The sequence below is a fragment of the Filicampus tigris genome, chromosome 20 (assembly GCF_054856515.1).
Source record: "Filicampus tigris isolate MCC_2025a chromosome 20, RoL_Ftig_1.0, whole genome shotgun sequence".
In the NCBI taxonomy this organism is placed as follows: Eukaryota; Metazoa; Chordata; class Actinopteri; order Syngnathiformes; family Syngnathidae; genus Filicampus; species Filicampus tigris.
Window position 1 is genome coordinate 8674971 of NC_141236.1, and position 11068 is coordinate 8686038.

Genomic DNA, 11068 nt, shown 5'->3' on the forward strand with positions numbered 1-11068 from the left:
CTATAAGACACGAATGCTTTCAAAATAAACTTCCGGGAAATCATGTGATCACCAGAGCTAACGGCGGTATTTGGCGGCTTCTATCGACAAAAAGGAGAACTGCATGTACGACAATAAATACCTTTGAACTACCTGAAAAAAAACCGTTTATCATCACTTACCAGTTGTGTACAATTACGATTAAATCATTTTTATAAAAAACACATACATAATTACAACATTTAATAATTTCACTTTCACGTTTTGTGAATTATTTCTTGGCTGAATTATTTTTAAAAAATCATTAACCCCATCATTGTAACCCCCAAATTTACAGTGTCAAGTCAGGGGTAAGGCAAATGTTTGCAACATTTTTACAATGCGCATTTCCCCCTGTACAAGTACTTGAAATACACGAAAAGCAACTATCTCCAAATGGTTTCACTTTCATTGCACTCACATGTCATGAGGTGGTTATTAGGGGTGAGGCTTTTAATGGGAGAGGCCTTACTTGAAAAACATCATGTTATGTGCAAATTTAAGTAGGATCAAATGTTATGATTTTTAGACAAAAATAGATACATGTTAAGGGATACTATTTGGTATAAATTGTGAGTTGTCACTCATTGAATAAAAGATGATTTGGGGTACATCATCCATTACAATGGAGGCAAGTATTTGAGGAAATGAAATACTTTTTCTGCAAGACCAATAATTATATAATCTATGATAGCCTCCATCACTGATTGAAGCCGAGCAGGAATTGACCAGTGCAGATTAATCGGGGTGGATGGCATCATTTAGAAGAGATTTTAGTTTAGAAGAGTATTTGAGCATCATCTTAAGATCCCAAGCGTCAAATGGGATTTTTCCGATGTCGTCGGCTTGGTTGCATGGCATCTGCATGTTGCGAATCATTACAACATAACTCCGCGTTGAAACCCATTTTTTTCTTCTAAATCAAATAGCAAATTGTACATGTAATAGAAATAACTGGTTGTATTTATGACTATTAGAAAAATCACGTTAACCAAAGACTAACCAATTTAAATTTTAAAGCCATATTTATTTTGACAATCAATTGAGACAAATGTTATACTGCCTGCTTGAACATTCCATGCATGCAGACATTTCCCAATTACAAAAAAAAGTAACAAAGAACACGTTACGGGTCAACTATGTAGTTTATGGGCTGGAAAACATTCACTCAAAAATTCCTGCTAATTCCTGCACTAATGGTGTGGTAAAATAAATACCCTCCATCGGTATAATGGTCGATACTTTAACAAATCTGGACTTTTTTTTCCCCAGACATTCAAAGTAGAACTGTTGCAACGCTTTTGTGTCCAAGTTGAAACTAACTTAAATGAGTGCAAGTAAGCTCACAAATATGGCAAAGAAATTATGAGTGTTGAGGAATGTTGGAACAGCTTCTCCAAGAGGGCCAAATAAAATCTTAGGAACTGTTAGAAACAACCCAAAACCTTTCAACCACAAATAGTCATCACAAAAAAATAAGAACCTTTTTGTTTAATCACATTTTTTCATTTATTTAGCATGTTGAAGACTATGAAAAAGCTTCCCCAACCCTGTGCTCAAGTAAAATGTGTGTAAACATCACTTCTCTATTTACTTCTACAAAACTTTGACAATCTCGACTATAGTTGTTGTTTTTCCATATTGCTGTGATAACAATTCACCCTATTAAATTAGACTTCATCTACAGCCAGGAAGGTTTGTATACTGTTGCGTTTAACCCCTCAAAAATATATCTCCTGTATATAAGTAAACCATTTGAAGACACACTTTTTAAAATGTATTTTTTAGTATGTGCTTTACCCGTGTGCTTTTTCTTGTTTTGCATGAGTCACTTTGTGTGTTTGTGCAAGTGTGACCACAAAAAAAAAAGGATTGTTTCCACAGGATGTCAAGTTTTCAAAGATGTGCTGTGAAGCCAAATGTAATTGTGCCACAGTTTTTTTTTTTTTTCATAAACAAACCTGCAGAATGACAATTGACGTGAGGTATTGCAGCTTTTCATTTTAGGAAACCAAATCACCCCCAAAAATAAATCAGCATAGTGAAACCTCTTAAGCCAATGGCAGAAGTTGTTCAATTTGGAATTTGGCATAAAATGTTGTGATTGTGTGCAGGAATACGGCACTTAAAATCACACAAAATTGCATATTGTGCTTTTTACACGTCTGTAATTCTTTTCTGCCTTTTATGATTAACAGCCACTTGAAATTATGCATATTTGAAAATAAGATACGACCTCACCTTTTAACGTTATGACTTAATAATAATGTGTTGTTTCACTAATGTTGGTAATTTATTTTTTACACTTCTATGGCCATAACAATCTGTTTTCCACAGAGTTTTCAAGGTATAACTTTTGTTCGATTACCGTAAATTGATCGTGAATTCTCAGTCCTTCCCTTTGTTCCATTAATTTAAGACCTGTCCTGAAATAAACTCAAGTGCGTGTGCATTTTATGCTAGGACTTCTTTGAACATTGTGACGACGAATCTGCATTGAGGACTTCGATTATGGTTCTGATGGACGGGAAGGTTTCAGCCACGGAGGGTAGACTCTGGTACCAAGAGGGTAAACTTAGGAGTAGAAAAATAACAGTAGCAAAGTTTATTATGAGGCTTATAATTTTAATGGACATTTTCGTTCATCTCACCTTTTGAAGTGCATCCAGCTCTTTGCTGTTTTACTGAAACTCTCCGGGCTGGGCGTCGTCATGGCCTCAAAGTCCACCAGCTTACAGCAAAATAAATACAACCCAATTTGAATTCAAATATATGTACATATATATACATATATATACACACTGAACAACAGATGCTTCCTGTTTGAGTTCCGTTACCTTTCCTTTGGGGATCCGACCACTGACCTCATTCCCACTGGCCATCACTGCCCCCATCATGACCGAGTAGGCCACCACGCTGACCAAACACACAGAAGAAAAAAAATCTATATGCAAATTCATTATTTTGGGGTGATTTCTTTTATGTTACAAATGCCAAATAAAAATACATTTATTTTTGAACATTTGTTTTTGATCATCAGAATTGTTATCATTTATGGAGGATCAAACAGAAATGACCTGATTACCACTAAATTCGGGTGGGGCAAACTATTCATCTGAGTAAAGGCGTAAGTGCAGGATTCCCCCCTACCCATATGGGGGAAATGAGATCAATAAAAATAAGCATGAATCACAACATATACAGCCTCCTTCTATGAACAGTCTGTGGATTGTTGGACCTTGGCGACCTCAACTGAGTGTCATTCAAGCTACTGAGATGAGTAAAGGTAGTCTGTAATGATTACCTGGAGCCTCTGGAAAGTGGCATGAGGTTACAGAAGTAATAGACCAGCGAGAGGATCAGGTTGCACACGGCGTCGGCGTCCTGAAAAAGAGCAAAGGTTGCCTCGGTTAGGTGGAAAAACAACAATAATAAAAAAAAAAGAATTAACTTCACAGGTAATTAATTTTTACAGACGGTCAAACAAGGTGAGCGACCATAATCATTATTTACCAGTACTGTGTTTTCTTAGAAAGGACTTTTCTCAAATCATATTCGGTATTCTCTTTTAAAAATGTACAAATTTTAAATTAGTAATTTAATTTATTTTCACTTTTCAGAATTGTAAATAGTACTTTCTATACTACCACTTTCAATATACAGAAGATTGGACTTCTGAAATAATTTTATTTATTCAAAAATACATTATACAATTTTTAATTTTGTGTATATTTTGTGCAATGTTCTCCCGACTGGTAGAAGAAAGTAAACATTACTTTTAATAGTCCAAAATTAGCCAGCGAGCACACACTGTTGCTACTACAAGTCCCAGAACGTATTGCAACACTGTCGTCTCATTTGCACTCATGTAGCTCATAAGAGCGTTTGCGTGCCGTGGGGAAATGATCCAATTACTATCAGCGCCATGGCTCAGAAAAGTCATGAAATACTGATTTATGGAACAAGTTTTTACGTGTGCTTGAGCTCTCAGTAACAGGCGTTTTGTTTTTCTAATCCTTCAAAAAATGACTGCAACGCCATATGCTGCTGCTGCTGACTCTTCTAGGAAACGCACCGCAAACTCAGTGGAGAGCATGAAGACCTTCCCTTTGGTCGTCAGCTCCCTGTAGATGGACTCGATCTCCGACTGGTACTGCTGCGTGCGCTCCTCCGTGGTCTGCGTCTCCACCGAGAACAGCATGTTGCCCACCCTGGAAGATGGCAAAAACAAATAAAGAATGCTATATCTGCAAACAACGTGTGAATGCTGAAGAGCTGATAATAAATACAAATGATGTGGGATTAATGTGCGCAACATGGGGAAAAGTGGCAATTTTTGTCGTGTGGAAAATTGGTAGCCTAGATGTCCTGAATTTTCTAACATTTTGGGAGTGACAAAAAAAAAAAAAAAGAGGGTTTAATAAAGACTGTACTGCACCTGTCTCCTGTGATGGTGATAGTGAAGCCATCATACTCTTTGCCGGGATCCTTCATGCTGGGCACTTTGGAGTTGACGGTGAATCCATCTCTGGTTTTACTGTTAAACTGCTTCAGGAAACAAACACATGAGCTGCAAACGCATGACGACAGCACAGCGGGCCCACGGTTTCCCTCGTTTCATCTTTACCTTCATTATAGGAAGAAGATCCTCCACTTTATTTACGTTCTCCAGGGCTTGGCGGACTTCGACCAGCCCTTTAGGGTTGTACGCCCTGACGAAAATTCAAATGAGAATAATTAACAGACACGGTTAAAAACGGAAACAAAAGCTTTGGCGTGAACGCGCACCCGTGGTAGACCAGTATTCTGTCTTTGATGAAGTCCAGGATGTTGTCAAAGTAGTCTAGGTATCTGATGTTGATAATCTGGCCCCTGGGGGAAGAAGGAGAAAAAAAGAATACTTTTGAGAAAACACAGTCCATCGAAAGGGAGGTTCATAAGTCTTGCATGCCTGATGAGGTTGATGTGATTGTTGAAGCCACGACTGAGACTCCTGGCAGGCATCTGGTCTAACCATAGAACCGGCTGGTCAGGATCAGCAATCCTGCGGACAGGGGAAAAAAAAAAAAAAAAAAAAAGTTATGAGTCCAGTTCATCCGCAAACGTACTGAGGACGAGCGTCATGGAAATGTTTCATCCTAAAAACCTTGTTTAGACTTCCTACCTCCTCCACTTGACGGCGATGTCAAACATGTCCCTCCACTGCATCTGCCTGGTCTTGCCGTTGACGCGCACTTTGGCGTTGCTCCACGTGCGCTGCATGGCCTGCATCACCTCTAGTGTCGCCAGGCCCATGGCTGCACACAGCAAAGCATATACCGTTATTTACCCATTTTATTAATTTAATAAAAAAAAAAAAAGGTGAGTGCTCATGAGGTCATTTCAGGTACCTCTGTGTATCCTCTTGTTGGGCAAGAAGCCCGGCGTGTCGTACTGCATCATCGCCCCTAGTTGGTCGGCTGTGCAGATCAGCTTCTGGACGTCACTGCCGTAGGACTCAAAGTTCTGTGGCAGCACATCCCTGAAAGGGGGGGAAAATAGTAGCTGAAGGATTACAACTTTGGTTAAATTTTGGTTTCATTCTGGAAGCAGTCTTGAGAAGAACAAGGAAAGACCTTCTCACCGAATGCTCCCAACTTTCTAACCGTGCTCTCAATACATGGAAACACAGGTTGACAACTTTAAGCAAGACAGATTGTAGTTTTTACTGACCATTTTTAAAAGGCCATTTCAACATTTTACTCACAAAACTTTGGGCCATTTAGAGTGAGCGATATGTTAAGATAATGTCAATTTCGTGACACTGTTTTGAAATTTGGTCATTCTAATGACTTGCCTGTGTCAATCTCAAGATATTTAAACAGCCGATTTAGGGGTAAAGTGGCATTTTTTAGGACAGTAAATAAATGCCTCATGCTTGGAAAATGCCATTTTCCATTGCAAGAAATCTAAAAATGTAAAAAGAACATTATAACTTGGGAGTGGGTCGAGTTGGGATGCATTGATACCACTTAATACTTGTACTTGGGTCAGTGCAATTCTAATGTATTTGGGTTTTATTTGAACCAAATATTGTTTGACTTATGTATTATTATTGCAAAACGAAATAAAATGTTGTGGAAAATTGTACGGAGGAAGCAAATACGTACTTAATATGCGGCTGTAGGCCAGGCTGCTCCTCGTAGTCTTCTATGAGAAAGGGCAGATTTTTGGCCCAGTGGTTCTTAAAGTTGCCCGGCAAGTCCTGGTCCACGTTGTATTCGGCGACCGGGACATCCAGGTGGGAGTGCAGGTAGCGAGAGTACTCTGGTCGGGTGAAATAAAAATCACACTGGTTATGCTCAAAATGATCTGGAACGTCAGACTGATGCACTGACGGCCCCCCACCTCGGAGGTATTTGACTTTGAGGTATTCGGAGCTGGCCTTCTGTCCCAGCAGTGGGTCGTTGAGCATGACTTTGGTCTGTGCTTTGATGCCCTCATAAAACTGCCCCATGGCCACGTGACTCAGGCCCTTCATGTACTGGCACACCTCGTTGTATGGCTCCAGCTGCAGACACCTCTGAAGGGAAAACACACCAACACACATTTATTTGTCTTGCAATTAAATGTGACAAATGTGGAGGCAGTATCAACATCCGGACACAGAGGTGGGTTCGTACGTAAGGGTACAATGTTCCCCGAAAATTTGCGATGGCATTTTAGTGCCAAACAAGTATGTTTAGATGAGGGGAGGAGCTTCATTCCGCTTGTCTAATAAGAAAAGAAGTTCTTTGATTCCTATCTTGTTGCATCTATCAGCAATTAAAAAACCTTTTTTGCAATGGTTGTCAATTGCTCACAAATTTCAACTATTGGCAGCAGGTCTCATTTCCTATTTCTCATGAATAGGACCACTGTATCCCGAAATGCTGGGCCCACATTGTATAAACACCCAAAACTTACTTTTGAACAATTTTCTGCAAATCTGTGGATGTCATCATCAAACACACTGCTGCGAAGATATTCGGTGTAAAAGGCACTGGCTGATAATTTTCTGAACTTTTTTTACAGATCTAATGCCACCATTTTGCAGGATCTCTGTGTGAAAGAGGCTTTTGACTCCTAAATGTAAGAGTAATCATAAGCCCGAAGAAAGTCGTTCCTGGAAAAGAAACGGCCACTCCCGATATCACATGAAGATTGCAAACAAAAAGGCATACAAAACAAAACCAAATAACAAATGTGTCATTGTTGTGTTCAATCTTTTTTTCCAACTACTGCGTTACCCCTAACATGGAGCCAGACGGCATCAAGAAAGCTAAATTGAAATAACGTCAGAAAGAGGACTGAACGGGACCGGAGATTAAAACAGTCCAATGATCATTACAGGGAATGTCAGGTGACTCGTCAACAAAAGCTGGTCAGAAACCTGCAGTTGTTTGTTTACATTCAGCCCATTAGCTGCTGCAGCCAATGGCGCAAGCTGTGGTCGCAAAATTACTTGATACTAGTTCAATCATGTTCCCCTCCTTCATCTACAAACAACTTCACTCTCTCTCTCCCTCCTGAAGGGAATCTGACCACGACCACCAATAGACTGGTTTTACGTTTCTAAAGAGGTACCTTATCATCAAAAAAAAGTATTTTATTTATTTTAACTCCTGAATTCCTCCTCTGGGCATCAATAAAGGATATCTTATCTTATTTTGACAAGGCCTCTTTCACACAGAGATCCTGCAAAATGGCCACGGCAGATCTGAAAAAGAAGATACGGCATTTATCCATTTAGCCGTTTCGCACGGCCATCAAAGTGTGCACTTTGAAGCTGTGGGTCCACCTTAAAGTTGCCGATGGCCTCCTGCAGGGAGCCGTGGTGGTAGAGCATCATGCCTCGGAGCTGCAGGGATTGGATGTGGTTCTGGTTCAGCATGAGGGCCTTCTGGAAGCTTTCCATCGCCGCCTCAAAGTCGCCCAGCTCTCTGCGAGGACGGCAAGGAAGGAAGAGTAGAATGACAGAGGTCGAGAAGTATGAGGAAAAAAGGACGACAGGAAGTCAGTGTACCTGTAGGCTTGTCCCAGGCTCTTGTAAGCGTCGATGAAGTCAGACTTGAGCTTCAACGCCTCTTTGAACGTCTCAATGGCCTCCTGAGGAATTTTAAATCGCAAAATTGTAGGTAGAGTGCTCGAAAAACGTACTGGACTATTTATCATAAAGAGGTGCTTTAACGCAGATTCTTTCCATTTTGGTGAGCTTTTGACCACTGTAAACAGCGCATGGCATAAACTTTACACTGGATGGTGCTCTAATTCATTCGCTCAGCACTGTATGTAAGGAGGAAGGTATGAAGGAGTACAACGCGGTAGTGATCCCAATTAGGATGCTTTGGCAATTCCCCTCACCAGCCCTCGGTGTAAAAATGCTAATTTAGATGTCAGCACCTTGAGCATGCCTCTGTGGAAGAAGGTGAGGCCTTTGTAGAGCATGGCGATAGGCTGATTCTTTTTCAGCTCCAAAGACTGCTGGAAGTCCTCCGACGCCGCCACGTAGTCCTGGTAAAAGTGAGGGGGTGACGGTCAGCATGTACAAGCACAAATATTTTTTGTATACATTAAAAAAAAACTGCTGGCCTAAACACTATTAGAAGCACTGAATTGTATTTAAATTGTAATATCTGTTCCATTAAATTCTATTAGTTTATTTACAGCAGGCCATTGTCTTCATCTTCTAGTGCTTCCCTTGGCTTCACTGTTTCTAGTACATGTGGATGTTTTTTTTGTCCAGTCAGAGTCCAGCCTCTATGTGTTGCCATGTCAAATCTAATCTGACAGAGGACTTCAGAATAAGTAGTGCCCTGCTACCAAATGCACAACCCGCCACTGAAAAACACACACATGCGGACATACGCAGGGTGTATTGTATGTCAAACCTCTGAGATGAAGAGTAGCGTTCCTCTATGTCTGTAGAGTCGAGCTGATGGTTGGAGCTGGATGGCTTTGGTCAAGTCTGCCAGAGCCTCGCTGATGCGACCCAGAGGAGACAAAATCTACGCATAAACAGACAGACACACAGTGATGTTATTAATGCTCAACAAGGGGGTAAAATGTGGCGTTTTTTTTGGGAGGAATGTCAAGAAACAGAAACTTTTGTTGCCATGTGGGGAAATGGCGGCTAACCTCAGCTCTCTGCTCATACACTTCAGGCCAGTTGGGCTCCAGTGTGATGACTCTGGTGAGCTCGTAGAGCGCCAGGTCAGCATTTTTGATGTCCTGGTGAATGCAGGGGAGAGCAACAGCAGTTGCAAACGTGTATATATAAATATTTTTTAAAAAGTGTAAAAAAAACCCAGTAACATCAAAAAGAGGAATCTTTTACACAATTTTATGTCACTCACTTGATGACTTTTCTTGCCATAGGCAATCCCTCTGCCATAAATGGCACTGACCAGCTCGGGGTCACTCTGCATCCAAAGAAAGAAAAAAAAAAAAAAAAAAAGCATTCATCAACATTCAGATATTGAGATTATGATTCGATGATGCTTGGATGTACCTGCAGCAGGTGGGAGAAGTGTTTGATGGCTTCATCATAGAGGCCGTTCCCGATCAGAACGTAGCCAATGGCTAAAAAAAAAAAAGTACACAAAATGGGGGTTCTTAACCAAGATGCAAGAGACTCAATTAGGACAACGTACCGAGTTCCTGGTTTGTGTTGGCGTTTTTGACGGGGTAGGGGATTTTCTTCTTCTCTATAAACAGTTTGGCTTGATTCTATGAGAAAACAAAGAACATTTCCAGATCAGATGATTCATTTTGTGATGGACTAAGTATTTTTCTGGTGCGTGAGCTCACAAGAATTTTCTCGGCGTTGAGAGAGAAAACTGACTCGCAGGGCTGGTTGCTGCCCTCTTCGCAGTTTGGGTCGTCCAGCTGCAAAATAGATGATTCTGAAAAGAGACACATGTGAAGACATTTAGGACCCAAACAGAGGGCAGTACCAAGATCATTACACTTAGTGATAGGAAGTAACGTAGTACAAATATTTGTACTTAAGCAAAGCTTGAGTACTTCTGCCATCCATTCTTCTGACAAATAATATCCTCTTGTGAGGGATGTCTCAAAATCAGCAGTTTTGAAAGCACATACGTCCTGATGAAAATATATGTAATCTAGGGTTTAGCCTCTCTAGAATGCTTGCTCAAATAAAATAATTTCTGCATTATTTCGGTTTGCTTCCAATAAATTGTCGTTAGATTTGTATTCATCATTTGTGCAATGTAAGATTTGTGTTTTTGATTTTGTTTGTTTCCTAAATACTTAACACTGTGCTAAAAAACCAGCATAGACCATCATGATTTTGTTTTGTTTTTTAGCAGGGTATTCTTACTCTTTCTACTCTGTTTTTCCCCCATTCTATATATTTTAAAGAAAACACATGGTCCACTCCAGTGTGAAGAAACAAGTTGGTAAGATTCCATACCCATAGGATAGAAAAACAGCGGAGCAAGTTAACGCCGAAATTAATGACAACATTAACTTTGCAAATATTTAAAACTAAACAGGCTGCTACTTGTAGTTTCAACAATTATCAACAATTATTACACAAAATCAGTGGATTCACACACATTCAAACGACTGCCAGTACTGGAAAAATAAGGTCGCCCGCGGGCTGTCAAAAGCAATATCGTAACTTCGTCACTCGCTACGGTACGATAGCATTAGCTCATGGAGTAGAAGGACGTGACGCTCAATAAGAAAACAACACTTTCCTCCCCGGTTGTTTCCCCGTTTCTTTTACCGCAGTCCGCCGCGTACTCTTCCCAGTCGGACAACGAGCTGCACCCCTGCTTGTGCAGCTCGCTGTTGAACAGTGTGAGCGTAGAGAAAAACTCGGTGGCCAGCGCCGCCCGACACACGTAGCCGAAGAGCAGCGAGACAACCACCGCACGGCTGGCAGGGTCCATGTTTGTCGGAGACACAAGCGCTTCACCCGGGATCAGTTAGCCACACCCCTTACCTCTTCCTTTCATTCATGTCCATTCATAGTTTAGATTTGAATTGCGGGGGAAACCGC

The 11068-nt window shown here is 40.7% G+C and overlaps 1 protein-coding gene across 2 annotated transcripts; it reads right to left on the bottom strand.

Annotated features, from left to right (window-relative positions):
• Positions 1 to 1024: 1024 nt before the first annotated feature.
• ttc13 (tetratricopeptide repeat domain 13) lies at positions 1025 to 10996 on the bottom strand. 2 transcript variants are annotated; one of them, XM_086019232.1, is made up of 23 exons: positions 10793 to 10996; positions 9847 to 9941; positions 9690 to 9765; positions 9548 to 9618; positions 9393 to 9458; positions 9175 to 9267; positions 8928 to 9044; positions 8440 to 8550; positions 8063 to 8145; positions 7838 to 7979; positions 6406 to 6580; positions 6168 to 6324; positions 5409 to 5539; positions 5183 to 5315; positions 4970 to 5062; positions 4807 to 4890; positions 4646 to 4730; positions 4457 to 4563; positions 4094 to 4229; positions 3323 to 3402; positions 2856 to 2934; positions 2670 to 2749; positions 1025 to 2592 (listed from the first exon to the last, which is right to left on the bottom strand). In XM_086019232.1, exons 1-23 carry the CDS (start codon positions 10956 to 10958, stop codon positions 2478 to 2480), a joined length of 2475 nt encoding a protein of 824 aa, XP_085875358.1. In that variant the 5' UTR covers positions 10959 to 10996; the 3' UTR covers positions 1025 to 2477. The 2 variants fall into 2 exon arrangements, with proteins under 2 accessions (XP_085875358.1, XP_085875357.1); XM_086019231.1 differs by having other exon boundaries at positions 4457 to 4566.
• Between the last annotated feature and the right edge of the window lie 72 nt (positions 10997 to 11068).